We start from the raw sequence: 20404 nt of genomic DNA, 5'->3' as shown, positions 1-20404 counted from the left end.
TGGCTCCTTCTTGGATCCCCTTGCTCACGGTCACCCTTGCACTGTGTGCCCCGGCGCTGGCTCCTTCTTGGATCCCCTTACTCACGGTCACCCTTGCACTGTGTGCCCCGGACCTGGCTCCTTCTTGGATCCCCTTCCTCACGGTCACCCTTGCACTGTGTGCCCCGGACCTGGCTCCTTCTTGGATCCCCTGTTGGCACTGACTGTGTGTGGCAGCCATTGGTTAACCTGATCGCATTTATGAAATCCTGAGTCATGACTTCAGTATTTTTGATTTCTCCCTCTTGCTCACAGCAGATGTTGTGGAGGTGTGTTAAAAATCATTAGCACAGAACTGAGGCCTTCTCCCTAATGTAGTCAAAATAATTGCCATGTCTTGTAAAAGAGCAAGCAGAGAGTGCGGTTCTATTGTTTTCTCTCTCTCCCTGCTCCTTCCCCTTCTCCTCATTCTCTATCTGTCTCACATATAATCTGATGTTTTTAGCTGTGAAAATCTTTATAATCATCCCTCCTCTAAGATCCTAATCTCCTTGGAGGTTTTTCCTATCTTTTGTATCCCCCGGAGTGTCTAGGCTGGAGGAAGGGATGTGTCTTATAAAAAATAAGTAAATGCTGTGTTTGACGTTACCATGAACTGCATGAATCTTGTGCTCCATATTTGGTTTAGGATCTTGATGTCAAGTTTTATGGAAGCCTAGGTCATATATATTGAACAATTCTACTTAATTATGCTGCCCAGTGAAAGAATTTTTTAAAGTTATACATATTAGAAACCGGATTTTAAGATGTTTGCACTCAGTATAAAATATAGCCAGACTGACTACCTTAAATTATAAATTTTGATCACATGTTTATTCACCAGCACACATTAGTCTAATTAGTGTATATTATTCAAAAAATTCAGTACTTAAGGAGATTGTATTAGCAATTAATTTACTTGTGATAATGGACTCAAACTGCTGCTAATTAGTCATAACACAAGAGCAAGGCTGCCCTGGTGACTCAGATGGTCAGGAATCCACCTGCAATGCAGGAGACCCAGGTTCAGTCTCTGGGTCAGGAAGATCCGCTGGAGAAGAGAATGGCAACCAGTATTCTTGACTGGACAGAGAAGCTTGGCTGCAGTCAGTGGGGTCAAAAAGAGCTGGACATGGCTGAGCCTCTGACAGCAGTAACATAAGAGGACGTGGGAGCGTGTTTACGTTTCTTTGCAGTATGATTTTCAATTTTTGAATGTATTTTTTTCTCATTAAGGAGGCAAGCATGTCAGTATGTGGAACAAATTACTCATTATTTGAGTTATTTTCTTCTTAGATTTCAAGATTAAGATTCTTTGAAAACATACTGTATTTCTTTTCAGTTAATTAAAAAATCATTTAATTCTTAAAAATAAGCTTGTCAATATGAACATTTTTATAGGTGGTTTAAAAATTTACCTGTTTATAAATATTTTTGCATCTTAAATGTATTTGGATTTTTAAATTAGGATATGTTCTTAAACTGGATGATTCATCTCTCTCTCTCTCATTGTGACATGTAGCTTCAGTCTCATATTACATTGAGGTTCCTTTTTTGTATGTTATTTTTCAAAGGATTTGGCTTAGGAGCTATATTTTACAAGTCATATTTTTTAAATCTTTACAGCCTACCATAGTGTCATACATGCCATATCAGACACTTAAATAATGTTTGCTGAAAACAAAAATGAATTTTCATAAATGTTAGTCAGTTTCCTCTGTTTTGTCCAAATTTGGTAACCTGGACTAATGTTGTGGTTTTCTTAAGCCAAAGGAGATAAGAACATAAGTGCAATGTTATAAAAGACTTGGGCATAACCACAAAAGTGAGTTCTTGAAAGAAAACCTCTGGCCTTTGGTCATGGTTTTCACCAGGAAAGGCCTTTATAAAAATGGTGTTCTATAAATTTAAATCTTATTGAAAGTGAAAGTATTAGTAGCTCAGTGGTGTCTGACTCTTTGCGACCTGTGGACTGTAGCCTGCCAGGCTGCTCTGTCCATGAAATTCTCCAGACAAGAATATTGGAGTGGGTAGCCATTCCCTTCTTTAGGGGATTTTCCCAACCCAGGGATTGAACCTGGGTCTCCCGCATTGCAGACAGCTTCTTTACTATCTGAATTTCATTACATAGGAGTAAAATATTAACTAAGTGGCATCGAAAATTTGAGAATTATTTTCTTCTGTTATACCTTGAGTTTTTTGTTGTTGTTGTTGTTTAAAGACAGTATTTGATCTATAGTAAACTGATAACTGCAACAGACATTTTCCTGGGAGGCCTGAAAATTTATTTAGGTAGTATAAATTATTTTTATGTTTAAAAGCATATTTTGAAATAATTTTTAAAGCACTTCCAGTTTTCCAAGATACATATGTCACATATGTCATTGTCTGTATGTTTTTTTAACAGAATTTTAAAATTTCCCTTCCCTCTCTTTTTTTCCATTGAAAGCATTCTTCTGGTCATGACAGAAGGGAAAATTATAATTCATATCAAAGGACCTCCTCTCCAGAAGACAGGTAAACAATTTTATGTGTTCTAAATACCTAATGACGAGTTTAAGAAATTATTTAGGTCTTAGATTTCTAATTTTAAATTTACTAACTTTTTTTGATGGTTTTACAGGCAATATTACTTGATTGGGGTTGAGAACAGATCATCCTTGAATGACTGTTCTAGGAATTTCTAGTAAATAATTCTAGATTTTTATGAAATTTTTTAGGTGAAGGAGAATAATTTTATATGTCAAATACTGCATAGAAGTTTATAAAATGGAAAATTTAGTTGAAATCACATTATTTTGAAGTGCTTTTACTGTTAATACTAATCCTTTATATTTACATGGCTCTCTTTAGTTTTCAAAATGTTTTTATATGTATCTTACCATAATTGTGTTAAGTTCAAATGCCCAGAAATGTTACCATTAATGTTTATCATGCCTTCATAGTATGACTTCAGTTATTTCACTTAGTAAGCTACAACCTTGAAAAATAATTTATGAAAGGAGAAGCATCCTCTAAATTTTCTTTCAGTTGTCTGATCTCTTATTCTCTGTGTATTTTGTTCATATTCCATTCTGCTGTCTCAAAAAACCTTTCTTTATACGCAACAAGTTAATTACTGTGTTCTGCATCTACTTATTGTCTTTTACAGATCACCTCCTCCCTGTATATATTTTTTAGAAAATCTCTCTGTAGACATACACACACATATGTGTGTATGCAAATAAATTGTAGATATGCATATGAAACATAGATTATGTTACTGTGTATATTTATCATGTGTGTATGTATTAACTTCTCTTAAGGTTCTCTGATTTTATTGACTTTTGAGATTCAAAAGGCAGATCTTATACTAACTATCCCTGTTTGCTTATCATTCAATCCATTTTCCCATATCTAATAATATGATTTTAAGAATAGGAGCTGATAAAAATAGCCTTTTGGAGTAGAATAACTGGAAATATGGAGGCCAACCAATGATACTAGTGGTTGACAACCAGTGGCAGACAACCAATGACACTATTCAGTACTTTGATAAAATGAGCCAGCTAGACAGCAGGAGGATAGCTTTGTCCCTGCTAAACTGTATATGATATGCAAATAAGTATCTTCTACTAAGGACAGGATGTCAAGCTTGGTTAAGTGAATTCTAGGAGTTGTTTTGTTGCATACCAGTGGAAAGCTTTTATAATCATGATTAAATGAATAGATGTCAACAAAATAATCTGTTTGTTAAGATTCACTTGATAGGACTTTGTACAGTCATAGAATTACATCACCATTACCAATGTATGACTTTTCTAAGTATAACATCATTGTTTTCAACTTGTAACTTTGGTTTTCTTATTTTATGTGTCAGATACATAGAACAAGAAAGATCTCCTCGGGATAGAGGTTACTTTGATTCCAGCAGGTCAGACTATGAGCGTTCAAGGAGAGAACGTTCTTATGATAGTAGCATGGAGTCACGGTTAGTATTGGACATTTTAACTATAGAAACATACTTGTTTAAATTTTCTTTATGCATAATAATAATGACAGCTAGCAGTAAGTGGATGTTTTTAGGTGCCAGGCTTTCTAATAAGGACTTAATTTAACTTCTTATTGCAATAAATACATGACTTTTATAGATGAAGAAAATGAAGCTTAGAGAAGTTAAGTCATTTGTTCATGTTTTAAAGGTGTGCCAGTGACAAGTCCTCATCTGTCTGACTCTAGGTCTCAAGTTTTTATTCATTACACTGTGCTGTATGAGGAATTGGCTTATATGAGTTTCTGAGATTGTTTACTGAATGAAAGTCATTTATGATATTGAGTGATCTTAATTTACATAATGGCAGAGGGACATTGAGAGTGAAGTTACCATTTTCTAAGTATAAATTATTCTTACTTGAGTCTTAGAGAACTTGACTGCCCACTTTATTAGTCATTTGGTTTCCAAAACTTGCCTACCATGTTCTGTTGTTCACATAGTTCTATATCCCTTTTGATGTCTCTCTCATATCATCTATTCCATGACTACCCAGACTATACCACACTAGAATGTTAATCAGATTTCTCCATAGTTTGGAACCAAGCACATTATTTGATATCTGCAGCCACAATTTCCTTTTCACTGCTTTCTTTCTAATATGTAACCTGTCCTTATAAATGTCAAATTAAATTAACCTCCAAAAGACAGGTTTATCTGCCGTCACCCTAATGACACTTTAATAAGAGCAACTGTTACCGCCGTAATTGGTGAGGTAGGCATTCTCAGACCTTCTCAAATGCCGTCAAAACTCTTACATACTAGATACTATATCTCACAGTTTACATGTAAGGAAGTGGCTTAGAACTGATTGTTACCTCTGGTTGCTGTTACCTGTCTAGTAGATAATGAAACTGAGATTTGAGCTCAATTCTGACTCAGAGCCCATGTTTATATCCGTACCCCTGACTGTATTACTTCACTATAATTCTTTGTCTAGTCCAGTGTATGTATACAAAGTTTGGTTTGATCCACACACACTGTAAAGTAAGCACATTGTTTACTATGTAGACTATAAAGGCTAGCAATGCAAAGACACCTGAAGAGAAATATTTCTGTTTAGACTCAGAAAACTATTACTTCTGCACTCTGAAGGAGAAACACTGTAATTGTATAAGGACACAATTTTACCAGCCAACAAGCAGTCTCACCTGGTGTTTCTCAGAAGAATCATAACCAGTGTCAGTAAATCCCTTCTGTAGTTGTTCTCTATAGAGAATAGATATAAAATGAGTTGCTTTTTCCTGTAAATGTAAAATGTTCGACTCAATTACAAAGCAGTGGCTAGATTTCAGAGCACCTGCCTTTGACTAATTGGGGTTTCTGTTTGGAACCACTTTGCCTGCTACCACTGTTCACGTTGTGTTGGTAGGTACAGACTGTGTCTTCATGGGGCAGCCACTCAGGTCTCTGTGCTTCAGCTGGAGAACAGTTTCTCCACCGCTGCCTGGGTAGGTGACTAGAAACACACTTTTCCATGTATTAAGACGTATTATTTCAAATACACCTTCTAGATTTAGGTAAAATCTATTAAGTGCTTTCCTGGCAGTACAGTGATAGTTATTCATATAACTCATGGTTGCACAAAGCATGAGCAGAATAATCTGAGTTTCTAGGCAGATGTATGTAGAAAACAGCCAAGTGGACAAACGCTCAATGGGGAAAGAGAGCAAAAAGCAAAGATTCATTCTTTCTTGCTATTTCTTGATAGTTTGAAAACATTAAATAATCATTTTACAAAGGATAGTTACCTGCATTAGTAGGGAAGAGTTTTTGTGGCTAGAAAATGGTTTGTTTTTTCACATTGTCTAAAATAATCAGAAGCTTCTGATATTTTGAGATTTATAATAAATTGCCAGTTCTATCAGGAAACAATTTCAAATTACAGTTTATGATAATAGTCTCACTGCTAAATTGGTATTATTGGAGGTTAATTCTGGTTTCTCCTTAATACAACTTATCACGTACATCACAGGCCAATTTATCTTTAGAAAACACTATTTTCATGTTACTATCCCACTTAGAAATTATTAATGATTTCTAATCACTTGCAGGATAAAAAACTTAGTCTGCTGCTTGTCTTTTACGACTTCATAGTCTGACTTGAACTCATCTTTCCAATTGCTGTTGTACATTATTCGTTATTGTTTTGACTTATTCTGGCCTAAATAACCTTGCTCAGTTTTTTAGTACTTGTTCTGTCTTCTACTAGTTGCAGAATGCCATCCTCCCTTCGCCCTGTCCCCTCACCACCTTGCCCCCAGTGTAAATCCTCTCAACCCTTGATGACCTAGTTTAAGTTACATTTTCTCTGTGAGGCACTACCAAACCCCTTTTCCTTATCTGAATCTGTGGCCCCCAAATGGTCTCACTCATTTGGTATGTAGTTCATTTAATAATGTATTTTGTATCATCTTTTCTCCATCAAAAAAATGTATTACAGAGGTAGAGACCGAGAGAAACGCAGAGAAAGAGATGTGGATCGGAAAAGGTCCCGAAAATCACCATCTCCTGGGAGAAGAAGTCCAGAACCATCGGTAACCCAGAGTTCCTCTGCTCAGGATGAACCTACTGCAAAGAAGAAGAAAGAGGAGCTGGATCCTCTTCTTACTCGCACTGGTGGAGCATATATTCCTCCTGCAAAACTCAGAATGATGCAGGAACAGATTACAGATAAAAACAGGCAAGTCAACATCACTAAGTGTATAAAGGCAATGACACTCTCACTGAAAAAAGTCATCTATGTTCTAATTAACCTTGACTGTTGAGATTTTACATGCAGAGTCCATAATGATAGAGATCTCAGATTATACTTCTTTCCTTCCTGCCTTCAGAAGCTCCATTGGAGCTCTGCTTAATATTTTCCCTGACATTAGCTCTTAACCTCTTTACTTTTTATATGAATGAGTGGAAAAGTCTGAGAAAAGGTCACTTATCTTTTTTTTTCTTTTACTGTTTTCAAACCATTCCTTTTGCAGTTGTATGGTTATTCAGTTCAGTTCAGTTCAGTCGTTCAGTAGTGTCTGACTCTTTGCGACCCCATGAATCGCAGCACGCCAGGCCTCCCTGTCCATCACGAACTCCCGGAGTTTACTCAAACTCATGCCCATCGAGTTGGTGATGCCATCCAGCCATCTCATCCTCTGTCGTCCCCTTCTCCTCCTGCCCCCCAATCCCTCCCAGCATCAGTGTCTTTTCCAATGAGTCAGCTCTTCGCATGAGGTGGCCAAAGTATTGGAGTTTCAGCTTCAGCATCAGTCCTTCCAATGAATACCCCAGGACTTATCTCCTTTAGGATGGACTGGTTGGATCTCCTTGCAGTCCCAGGGACTCTCAAGAGTCTTCTCCAACACCACAGTTCAAAAGCATCAATTTTTTGGCGCTCAGCTTTCTTCACAGTCCAACTCTCACATCCATACATGACCACTGGAAAAACCATAGCCTTGACCAGACGGGCCTTTGTTGGCAAAGTAATGTCTCTGCTTTTTAATATGCTATTTAGGTTGGTCATAACTTTCCTTCCAAGGAGTAAGCGTCTTTTAATTTCATGGCTGCTGGCACCATCTGCAGTGATTTTGGAGCCCCAAAAAATAAAGTCTGACACTGTTTCCACTGTCTCCCCATCTATTTCCCATGAGGTGATGGGACCAGATGCCATGATCTTAGTTTCCTGAATGTTAAGCTTTAAGCCAACTTTTTCACTCTCCTCTTTCACTTTCATCAAGAGGCTCTTTAGTTCCTCTTCATTTTCTGCCATAAGGGTGGTGTCATCTGCATATCTGAGGTTATTCATGTTTCTCCCGGCAATCTTGATTCCAGCTTGTGCTTCTTCCAGACCAGCGTTTCTCATGATGTACTCTGCATATATGTTAAATAAGCAGGGTGACAGTATGCAGCCTTGACATACTCCTTTTCCTATTTGGAACCAGTCTGTTGTGCCATATCCAGTTCTAACTGTTGCTCCCTGACCTGCATACAGGTTTCTCAGGAGGCAGGTCAGGTGGTCTGGTATTCCCATCTCCTTCAGAATTTTCCACAGTTTATTGTGATCCACACAGTCGAAGGCTTTGGCGTAGTCAATAAAGCAGAAATAGATGTTTTTCTGGAACTCTCTTGCTTTTTTGATGATCCAACAGATGTTGGCAATTTGATCTCTGGTTCCTCTGCCTTTTCTAAAACCAGCTTGAACATCTGAAAGTTCACGGTTCACGTATTGCTGAAGCCTGGCTTGGAGAATTTTGAGCATTACTTTACTAGCGTGTGAGATGAGTGCAATTGTGTGGTAGTTTGAGCATTCTTTGGCATTGACTTTCTTAGGGATTGGAATGAAAATGGACCTTTTCCAGTCCTGTGGTCACTGCTGAGTTTTCCAAATTTGCTGGCATATGGAGTGCAGCACGTTCACAGCATCATCTTTTAGGATTTGAAATAGCTGAACTAGAATTCCATCACCTCCAATAGCTTTGTTTGTAGTGATGCTTTCTAAGGCCCACTTGACTTCACATTCCAGGATGTCTGGCTCTAGGTGAGTGATCACACCATCGTGATTATCTGGTTCATGAAGATCTTTTTTGTACAGTTCTTCTGTGTATTCTTGCCACCTCTTCTTAATATCTTCTGCTTCTGTTAGGTCCATACCATTTCTGTCCTTTATCGAGCCCATCTTTGCATGAAATGTTCCGTTGGTATCTCTAATTTTCTTGAAGAAATCTCTATAGTCTTTCCCATTCTGTTGTTTTCCTCTATTTCTTTGCATTGATCGCTGAGGAAGGCTTTCTTATCTCTCCTTGCTATTCTTTGGAACTCTGCATTCAGATGGGAATATCTTTCCTTTTCTCCTTTGCTTTTAGCTTCTCTTCATTTTACAGCTATTTGTAAGGCCTCCTCAGACAACCATTTTGCGTTTTTGCATTTCTTTTCCATGGGAATGGTCTTGATCCCTGTCTCCTGTACATTGTCACGAACCTCTGTCCATAGTTCATCAGGCACTCTGTCTATCAGATCTAGTCCCTTAAATCTGTTTCTCACTTCCACTGTATAGTCATAAGGGATTTGATTTAGGTCATACCTGAATGGTCTAGTGATTATCCCTACCTTCTTCAGTTTAAGTCTGAATTTGGCAATAAGGAGTTCATGATCTGAGCCACAGTCAGCTCCCGGTCTTGTTTTTGCTGACTGTATAGAGCTTCTCCATCTTTGGCTGCAAAGAGTATGCGTATTAGTGGTGTCCATTTTTCATTGATAATCAAGAGTACTATTGATATTTTAGAACTAAAATGGATCTTTCTAGTTATACCAAACCAGGAGTCAGCAGACTTTTTCTATAAAAGCACAGATAGTACATATTTTGGGCTCTTTGCATTATCCTGTCTGTTGTAGCTACTCCCCTTCACCGTTACAGGGCTTCCCAGGTGGCAGAGTGGTAAAGAATCCACCTGCCAATGCAGGAGATGTAAGAGATGTGGGTTCAGTCCCTGGGTCGGGAAGATTTCCTGGAGGAGGAAAAGACAACCCGCTCTAGTATTCTTGTCTGGGAGATGCTAAGGACAGAAGAGCCTGGCGGGCTACAGTTCATGGGATATCAAAGAGCTGGACATACCTTGAGGATGCATGCTTCACTATTATGTTGAATATAACCGTAGGTAAAACCTGTACACAAATGAGAATGGCTGTGTTCCAGTGAAGCTTTATTTGCTAAAAACAGGCTATAGGCTAAATTTGGCTAAATTTGGTGTAGTTTGTCAACCGTTGTACTAACCTGTGAAGCAGTTGACAGTTTTCTTTTTTCCCTACTTTTTTTAGACCATAACATCTAACAGTTTTTTGCCACACTGAGGCAAATAATCAAAATTCATATATGACCATTCTCTCTTTAAATACCTTTCCTTCCCTTTTCAAAATAATTGAAATGATGAGAAACTATGTAGGAAAGTGCAGCTGTTTTCAAGGCCTTTTTCTCTAGTGAAATGAGATAATAACTGGGAAAACTCTAGCCCAAGATTGACATGATCACTCAGTTGCCAGGTAGTGAAGAAAAAGATTGGGATAGAAGGTAGGTATGCTTATAAGAAAAACAGATTCCGGGTGAGTCAAGAAAGTCTACTATATCTTGCTTGTGTATTTTCGTGGCAACTTGAGAGTACTTGAGAACCTTGTATAAATGAAATATATAAATTTGTTGTAAGAATTAGCTTGAGGTAGAAATGTCATTTTTATAAAATAAGTTAAAATATTTGAAATAAAGTGTAACAATTTTATGAGCTAGAAGGGGACATTTAAATGACATTCAAACAATAAGTTTTTCTTTATGTTTCATAGACCAGCACTTGGTAGTGATGCCTGCAGTGTTACGTAGAGAAGGGATTTGGAAGTTGCTTCTGTGGTTTTTGGGAGCTTCATGGTCATGCAGGCATGCTGCTCTTATAGGAGACAGTAGTGGAAGTGTTAGTGAAAAATATTTACCGTCTCTGACCCCATTCAAAGCAATCCTAACTGTAAAAGATTGAAAGCATTGTCATAATCTCCAAGTCTTCTTTATAATGTGGGCAGAATCCATAATATATGCACTTTTAAGCAGATTCTTAGATAATTTTATATACAGTTGAACTCTGCCTATAGGCTATAAAGAAGACAGAAGTAGAAGTGTAGTCTTTCCTCAGTAGATACTAAGTCAGGTTAATTCTAGGTTTCCTAATTAAGAAGTACAGTTGTACGTGATTATTGTCTGTTGACCAAAGTTTAATGGAAGAGTTTGTGATTATGTATCAGCAGTATCTTATTGATCAGGCTAGTTGTTAATCCATAAACCTTACTACTCTATATTGTAGCATACCAAAGGGTTGGGTTGAGGGCAGGAGGAGTTTTCCACCTCAGATGCAGGCAGGAAGGGAATGTGCAATCTATAGAGAATTTAGAAACAGTAATGAAATTAACTGCAGCCTGCTGTTTATCTTCAGTGTTTGCTGAGGACAGTGTAGTGATAAAACGCGGTTTCTCACCCGTGTAGACAGCTCTTACACCACCTCCTTGACGTACCTGGCATAGCACTCTAAAACAGGAGCTTTTTTTTAATTTCACTGAAGTATTTTGTGGCTCCCTTGCAGCTCAGTTGGTAAAGAGTCTGCCTGCAATACAGGAGATCCAGGTTTGTTTGCTGGGTCAAGAAGATCCCCTGGAAAAGAAAATGGCAACCCACTCCAGTATTCTTGCCTGGGGAGTCCCATGGACAGAGGAGCCTGGCGGGCTACAGTCCATGGGGTCACAAGAGTCAGACACAACTTAGCGACTAAACCACCACCACCATAGTTAATTTATAATGTTGTGTTAGTTTCAGGTATATAGCAAAGTGACCCAGTTGCATGTTCTTTTTCAGATTCTTTTCTTTTATGTATTACAAGATATTGGATATCTTGTACCTGTGCTACAAAGTAAATTCTTGTTGCTTCCTTTTTGTGTATCAGTTAATCCCATAATCCTAATTTATCCCTCCCTTGCCTTCCACTTGGTAACCATAGATTTGTTTTCTGTATCTATGAATCTGTTTCTCTTTTGTAGATAAGTTTATTTGCATTATTTTTTTACATTTCACATGTAAGCGATAGAATATTTGTCTTTCTCTGACTTACTTCACTTAGTATAATAATCTCTTGGTTCGTGCATGTTGCTGCAAATGGTAATATTTCATTCTTTTTTATGGATGAGTAATATTCCGTGGTGTAGACATACTACATCTTTTTTATATGTTCATCTGTTGATGGATACTTAGGTTGCTTCCATGTCTTAACTATTGTATTAATAAATAGTGCCACTGTGAACATTGGGGTTCACATATCTTTTCAAATTAGAATTTTTGTCTTTTCTGAATGTGTGTCCAGAAGTAGGCTTGCTCGATTGTATGGTAATTCTACTTTTAGTTTTTTAAGGAACCTCCATACTGTTCTCTGTAGTGGCTGCTCCAGTTTACATTCCCATCAACAGTGTAGGAGGGTTCAAAACAGGGAATCTTAACCTGTAGACTTTCAAGAGGTCCATGGATAAAATTCAGGCAGTCCATGAATGTGAATTGGAAAAAATTGCAACTTTTTCAATTGATGTAGTTTAATATTTCTATCAGGAATGTAGGCAGCAGACCATAGTATTAACAGATTATTTGTTACAAATACCTCAAAATACCTTTTATGCTACTTGTGAATTAAAGAAGCTACTATGCCTACTACTACTTTTTGATATATAATGTGTTAAGAAGCACATAATAGGATACTATATCAAACTTTTGTTCTTTTCATGCTTTGAAAGCTCTATTTCAATATGATTGGTATCCTTTGTTATCCTATATATTTACACACATTATTCTAAGAAGTTCATCACCTTTACCAGACTGCCAGAGAAAAATAAGGAAAAGTTGGGACTTTTTGCACCTGAAATCATATTCCACAGAGAAATAATGATAAAACCCATAGAATGTGAGCTTTAAAAGACCTTAGATATTACCTAGTTCAACCTAAAGAAACCCATTTAGACTAAATAATATACCTGTGCCCTAAGTTAAAAAAAAACAAAACAGTGTAGCCGTCTAGCATTCAGCTAATAAGCCTGTGGGACTACTGCTTAAATATAGAGATGTTCTTTAATATAGTTAGTACAGTCTTTCAGTCCCATGATTTTGTATGACTTTCTCTTTTTCTATAATTAATACTATTTCTTTATGGTTTAAAACTTAATTTTTTTCTTCTGTCATGCTTTTATGAGAAGGAACATAATACCAGATTTCCTTTTCACAGCTTATGTTTAGGTATTATATATTGTAATTTAAATTAAAAATAGTTGCTTTTACTTTAAAACATTTCCTTTAACGGCAAGTTTAGTAAATTAAGTGTTATAAAATAAGCATGTACTGAATCTAACTAATACATGTTATAAATTGCAATATACATGGACCAGAGAAGGAAATGGCAACCCACTCCAGTACTCTTGGAAAATTCCATGGATGGAGGAGCCTGGCAGGCTACAGTCCATGGGGTTGCAAAGAGTCGGACACAACTGAGTGACTTCACTTTCTTTCTTTCTATAGTTCCTTTTGGAGAAGGAAATGGCAACCCACTCCAGTGTTCTTGCCTGGAGAATCCCATGGACAGAGGGGCCTGATGGGCTACAGTCTGTGGGGTTACAAAGAGTCAGACACGACTAAGCAACTAACACACACGTACATGGACATAAGAACGATGTTATCCTTACATATCCTTGTATCATTTTATTATGTCATTAAAAGAAATTTGTATATTAGTATCACATGTATGGAGAATCAGATATGGTTTAGGTATAATCTATATATCCACATGGTCATATATTTTATTGTTCCTTTGGGTAATTTTGTGAAAATTATTTCGAAAATAAAGGAACACTAAGTATTTTTTGTGTTCTTATAACCTCTTGTTATTGTAATTGTTGACTGAGTTTTCATCTTTATTAAAATAATTCTTTTTAGCTTAGCATACCAGAGGATGAGCTGGGAAGCCCTGAAGAAATCTATCAATGGCCTGATCAACAAAGTCAACATTTCCAATATCGGTATTATTATTCAAGAACTTCTTCAAGAAAATATAGTTAGAGGAAGGTAAGCATTGGCTATTTTATTTGTAGTATTTCATAGCACTTTTTCAATGGAAAATAATATCTGCATGAAGAATAATCATTTATTTCATTTCAAAGAAAATTTCAAGGAGTATTTAAAATGCAGTTGTTATAAATATGTAAGCTACTAACAAATAACTTAACTGTTAGAGCTTGTATGGAGTTTTTACTGTCTGAGAAGCTTTGATGTCACATAATGATTTTGGCACAGTTATTTATTGACTGAATACTTCCAATAATTTAAGCTCATGAAGAAAAATAAATGATTTCTTTATGTATACACAAAGTGATTCTCACACCAGTTTAATTTCTAATGAAAGCAAAGTGGGAATGTGAAAGAAATGAGAAAGATAAGTAGTAAATTTTAGAAAAGCAGAAGGGAATAGCAACCATTTTCTGTGTGGTTTTTAAGTACTTGTGATGTTTTAACTCATCAGGAAATAGAACTATTCTGTATTCTATTTATTTTAAAATCTGAGGACTATTTTCCCATATGACCTTGGTCATCAGCACAGAACTTTGGGGATATATATATAAAGTAAAGTGGGGGTTAGTAAGGTGACTGGGTGGCCGCCACAGGAAAGCACTCTCATTTTATTCAGAAAGAAGCAGACTCAGAAGTTAAAAGGGTAATTTAAGATGTTACAGTTTATAAGCTGAGTTCTCTTTTTTCATTTTCTACTCTAGTGATTCAGATGTCATACCTAGACCTGATAACTATGAAGACATAGTTTTCTGCCTTTTGACAACTGAATAATATTTTGTTATTAAATTGCTAAAAATAACTCTTAGGTTAGCCCATTTGTATCTCTCTTCTTATCAAATATGTACATTGATAGAAACATGTCCATTTCAAAATGAGTTAGAAGATAGGACCTTTTATATTCCTGTCATTGTTTTAGCATTATTTTTGCAGTGCTTACATTATGTCTTTATCTGTCTTAGGAATATTGTTTTCACTTTTATTTTCATGAACAGTAGACTTAAGCCTGTCTTTTAGATGGAAGCCACCCAGATTTTTCTTTAATTGCAGAATTAATTTATATGAATGATGGGCTCATAGTGGAAATTTTACTTAAAGTCAAAGTTCAATACTTTTGAAGTAGGTCTTTTCTCCCTTTTCTTTTGATAATGTTAAGTGAATTAATATAAGAAGTTAAGAACTTAAATTCATGATTAGATGTAATGAACAGCAACTGGAAAAGATTTCTATTTAGAGAGAAAAATTTTTGAAAAAAATTATATTAAATCTATTTTATATAAGTACAGATTGACATTTTATTTCCTCAAAATCAGTTTTAATTTATTAGTAAGACAATTTCTTCCTCTAGATAAGGGTAGTGAAAATTTAGTCCTGATTTAGCTTTTATGATGATTTACAGAGAAGTAATATAGCTGGATTTTAGTTGAATTTTTTTCCTTCTGATGAAATCAGTGAGTATTGTTGATGCTTTTTCTTTTCCCATTTAACCAGAGGCCTGCTATCCAGATCTGTTTTGCAAGCACAGAGTGCTTCTCCAATCTTCACCCATGTTTATGCAGCATTAGTGGCAATTATCAACTCAAAATTTCCACAAATTGGAGAGTTAATCCTCAAAAGATTAATTCTTAATTTTCGAAAAGGCTATCGGAGAAATGATAAGGTATATGTAATGGACTTGTAAGTAGACTGCTATAGATAACATACTAATAAACCTTATCAACTCAACCTTAGTTAAGTGATGTTGATTTCTATTGATCCAGAAATGGCGTGTTTTCACATATACTAATTTTTATTTTATAACACATTAAAATTACCTTGCATGTTACATATTTTAAGTAGAGTGTATAAGTAAACTGTAGACTCTATAGATAAATGAAAATTATAGATTTATAATTTATAATTATAATTTATAATTTATAATTATTTATAATTAAATTTATATTTATAAATTTATAATTAAAGTTTATAGATTAACTTTGTCTCTAATTTCCCTTTTCAGCCACTTTGTCTGACAGCTTCAAAATTTGTGGCACATCTTATTAATCAAAATGTGGTAAGTAATTATTTTCACAATTTTGTGCCATTCAGTGGCATTAGACCACAGGCTTGATGTCACTTCAGTGGCATCTTTGTTTTGACTTACAGTCCTTCAGAAAAGTATCCTGAATGATATTTTAATTTTAGAACTATAATAATCAAACTCTTAATACTCTACATGGCTACTTAACTGAATATTTTTCCTTCAAAGACTATAATGTGTTTTTATTTAAAAAGTTACTATTTCTTCTCTTTTCCCTGTACCCAGTGTTCAAGAAAACCTAACAGCTGATATTCTTTAAAAAATGCTATTCCCCACAACTGCATATATATGTGTATATTCATACGTATAACTACATGGTATATGTATATACTCATATATTCTTAGAATCATTTTATAAAATATTGTGTACTAAATAATTTTAATCTGTTTTAAATGCAAAAATTTATCATTTTATTATTTAGTTTTTGTGTTTATTTTTTTATTTATCCACTGTTTGAGAGTTTTGATTTATGTTATATTATGCGTCAGTCGCTCACTCCTGTCCAACTCTTTGCGATCCCATGGACTGTAGCCCGCCAGGCTCCTCTGTCCCTGGAATTCTCCAGTCAAAAATATTGGAGTGGGTTGCCGTTCCCTTCTCCAGGGGGAAGTGAAAGTGAAAGTTGCTCAGTCGTGTCTGACTCTTTGCGATCCAGTATTTGCAAGAATATTGGAGTGGGTTGCCTTTCCCTTCTCCAGGGGATCTTCGCAACCCAGGGATTGAACCCAGGTCTCCCGCGTTGCAGGAGGATTCTTTACCTGCTGAGCCACATTTTAAAAATGAAAACAGTAAAATTGCTCTTGTCCATACTCACAGTTTTCCTTCAGATGTGTATTATTTTTAAAAATTATCTTTAAGAGGAAGAATTTTGAAGTCACACTTAATCTTATTTCTCTAACATTTAATAATATTTTAATTCTTTGCTACATGAAATTCTGGTACTCACTTTAAGAAACCTTTTAGATTTTAACCTAGTCATATTATTAAAATGATAATTTTCTACTTAAGATCACAGAGACTTAATTTTACATGTCTGTAAACCTAATTTCACAGACTACAACAGCACAGATATGTTTCAGTTTTTGAATATATATTACACTTGGAGATACTTTTGACATTGACATAAACCAGTTAAAATGATAAGTATTTTGCATCTTCCAAACTGTAGTACAGGGCAGTATTTTCTTGTCCCTAATGTAAGACTGTTCAACCTTGCCTATCTTCCCAAAATAAAAGCAGTGTTCATTTTTTATATTGTGCTAGATGCGAAGAAGATATTTTCCTAAGTTGTCTCTCCATCTCAAGTAAGAGTCTAGTTTTTAAAAGGCATATGTATGGTCTTTTAAACACGCTTCCTAAGTCCATTTTTTTTTACAGCAAAGCTTCTCAATATAATTTTATTCCCTCTCTACTTGGCATTGTTTATAAAATTCTAAACTTTGACCATGACCAGTGTAGAGTTTAATTTAAATAAAAATAGAAGTATTCAAAACTGTCATTGTATGCTATAAACTATAGAAAGAAATTTTCTGAGAAAATTAGTATTCATGTAATTTAAGAACTATTTGCTAACAGAATTGCTGAGAGAATGAATTGGGAAATGTATATAGAGTTGTGATCATGGAGAAGGATATTATAAAAAGAATCATGTTACTTTTCTTCATATAGTAGTTATGAAAATATCTCATATTAAAAATTAGTAAATGACTTTTAGCTTCTATCTTGAGGTTAATTATGACATTTCCTAAAGATAATATATCTTTCCTATATAGAGAGTATAAGAGGAATATTTCTGCTGGAGATAAATCATCTGGTTGTATCCAGTGTAGTAAATTAAGATTTTTGGAAAAATCATCACGGAATTCTTTGCAGATACATAATGGAAGTAAAAGAAAAATTGTATCCCATATTTAGAGTATTTTTATGTATATTATGAAACTTTGCTCATCATATGTACAATATCATCACTGTAAAAACTAGATTTACTAATTTTTAAAAATTACCATCTGTTGTAGATTTATACATGTGAAAGCATTTTGTGTGTCTTCTTTCTATTCAAGGCTCATGAAGTTTTATGCTTAGAAATGCTCACTTTGCTTCTGGAAAGACCAACAGATGATAGTGTTGAAGTAGCTATTGGTTTTCTTAAGGAATGTGGTCTCAAATTAACACAAGTGTCACCAAGAGGGATCAATGGTAAATATATATCCTTGGTTTGAGATTGAGCTTTTGTTTGAGTATTATTATATGTAGTGCTTATTTTATTTTCTTTGTGTTTAACTTTAGCTATATTTGAACGCCTTCGAAACATTCTCCATGAGTCTGAAATTGACAAAAGGGTTCAGTATATGATTGAAGTGATGTTTGCTGTAAGGAAGGATGGATTCAAGGACCACCCTGTTATCCTAGGAGGACTTGATTTAGTGGAAGAAGATGATCAGTTCACCCACATGCTTCCTCTGGAAGATGACTATAATCCAGAAGATGTTCTTAGTAAGTCAGGGGTGGGCATTGGGAAGTGGCATACAAACAAATGTCAGTATTGAAAGTAACAGCCTAACTTGTGTTATTTATTTTTGAGATGTTTTCAAGATGGATCCTAATTTTATGGAGAATGAAGAGAAGTACAGAGCTATTAAGAAGGGTATGTAAAACTTTAAAAAATAATTTCCTTTTAAAAGAAGAAGTTTATTTAATTGTATGATAGTGATAGAATGGTATAGATCACTCTGACCCCTGCCTATTGAAATCTTTGCTCTATGAAGCCGTTCTCTTTGCACTGTTTGCCCATGCATTATTTTTCTGTCCAGTGCTTATCCACAGTATTGTTGCTGCTGTTTAGTCTCTAAGTCAGGTCAGACTCTTTTGCAACCCTATGGACTATAGCCCACCAGGGAAGTCCTATCCATGGTATTAACTTCATTTTAAATTATTTAACTCATTTTCCTTCTCCTCTTTCTCTCTTTAATTATGCAGCTCTTCAGCTTCATCCCTCTTAAGAAATATTCATGTATTACAATGGCTGTTATTTAACTTCACTTCCACTTAAGAGTTGCTGCTTAAATTGCCACCAATTTAATATTTGATTAAGTGCTACACTGTATTATAAAGTTCTATACTTCATTATTTCTTGAGGGCAGGTTTATGTCTTTCTGATAAAATCAATCACAGTAGCTTAATATACTTAATGGATAAATTGATTATTATATATCATAAGCACTGTTTGTATAGATACTGGTTTGTATTTTATTTCTGCCATTACTAGCTAAGTCACCTAGAGTAAGTTATTTGTTTGATATAACAGTAAATGTTTGTGTAAGGATAAATAAAATACAGTACTTTATATTACCACAGAGCATGTATTTAGACACTGGTACTTTTTTTTTTTTTAATATGTGTGTCATTATTTTTCTTCTAAAGCTAATATTCAGAGCTGCTTACATCATTCTAATATATAATTATTTATATTATTTTACATATTGTAATTCTGTAATAATTTTATAAGTTTATTTCCCTTGAGTTGTGATTTTACCTAACAAATACTTACAGCTCTGAAAGCTCCTCGGAAGAGAGAGCAGAGATGTTGAACTCTGTCATTGCCGCGTTCTGTGCTCTAATCATGCTTAGAAGTAGAACGTTGAAGGGGAAGTAAAAGTGTATGAAGCTTCCCATTTTATACACTATCCTAAAATCTGGTACAACAGGGACTTTTCGCTGCAATAGCCAGATTCCTTTTTCTGTAATAAATGTAGTTTCCAAACATAGAGAAAGCCCTTGAATCTATTTTCTCCTTTTCGAGTGTCTTTCTTTTTCTGTAGTATCCCTGCCATGCAGGCATGCTAAGGTGCTTCAGTTGTGTCCGACTCTGTGCGACCCTGTGGACAGCAGCCCACCAGGCTTTTCTGTCCACAGGATTCTCCAGGCAAGAATACTGGAGTGGGTTGCCATTTCCTTCTCCATAGTCTCCCTAAAAGATACCAGTAATTTTGTGGAATTCTTATTATACCTGGTATAGAGGTTTTGGGTTTTGTTTTTTCCTTTTTTTATACTTGGGAATCCCCATCCATTTCTTTATTAGGTTCTTGGCAGTTGGCCAAGAAAGTAGTACTTTTCTTTACTATAGCATTCCTTAAACTCTGTGGTCTCAAGATTCCTTTATACTCTTAAAAATTATTGAGAATTCCAAAGAGCTTCTGTTTATGTGGGTTGTATCTATTGACATTTACTTACTAGAAATTTAAATGGAGAGTATAAAAAATATTAGGTCATTTCAAAATAACAATAATAAACCTAGTACAAAAGTTACATGTTATTATAAAAATAACTATGAACAAAGAAATTTAAGAAAAAGAATGGTATGTTGTAAATATTTTGTGCAATTTAGTGTCTGGCTTAATGGGAAACATTTGAATTCTCATATTGCTTCTGATTTCAGTCTGTTGCAGTAGGTTGTTTTGATTGAAATATATGAAGGAAATTTAACCTCACCATAGATAGGTAGTTGGAAAGGGAAGAGTATTTTAATAGCCTTTTCAGAATTATAATTGTGTATATTTCTGTTTAACACTATTCCAATTAAATATTTAGTAGCTATTAGTTTCTTAATGATTTAATTGCATTGTGAAACCTGAAATTATATCCATTAATTTTCCTATTTTGTTA

General features: G+C 35.1%; 1 protein-coding gene across 3 annotated transcripts in view; it reads left to right on the top strand.

Annotated features, from left to right (window-relative positions):
* Window positions 1–20404, top strand: part of CWC22 (CWC22 spliceosome associated protein homolog) — a 63315-nt gene that overhangs the window by 19785 nt on the left and 23126 nt on the right. For all 3 annotated transcript variants that reach the window (XM_043487803.1, XM_043487804.1, XM_043487805.1), the window contains exons 3-11: window positions 2468–2535; window positions 3878–3988; window positions 6492–6731; window positions 13533–13661; window positions 15153–15321; window positions 15661–15714; window positions 17803–17938; window positions 18029–18235; window positions 18324–18386. In XM_043487803.1, coding sequence (XP_043343738.1) covers window positions 2468–2535; window positions 3878–3988; window positions 6492–6731; window positions 13533–13661; window positions 15153–15321; window positions 15661–15714; window positions 17803–17938; window positions 18029–18235; window positions 18324–18386 — 1177 coding nt within the window. The remainder of the gene's footprint in view (window positions 1–2467; window positions 2536–3877; window positions 3989–6491; window positions 6732–13532; window positions 13662–15152; window positions 15322–15660; window positions 15715–17802; window positions 17939–18028; window positions 18236–18323; window positions 18387–20404) is intronic.

The sequence above is a fragment of the Cervus canadensis genome, chromosome 15, assembly GCF_019320065.1.
Source record: "Cervus canadensis isolate Bull #8, Minnesota chromosome 15, ASM1932006v1, whole genome shotgun sequence".
Taxonomy (NCBI): Eukaryota; Metazoa; Chordata; class Mammalia; order Artiodactyla; family Cervidae; genus Cervus; species Cervus canadensis.
This window is presented reverse-complemented; position numbering and strand designations above follow the sequence as displayed.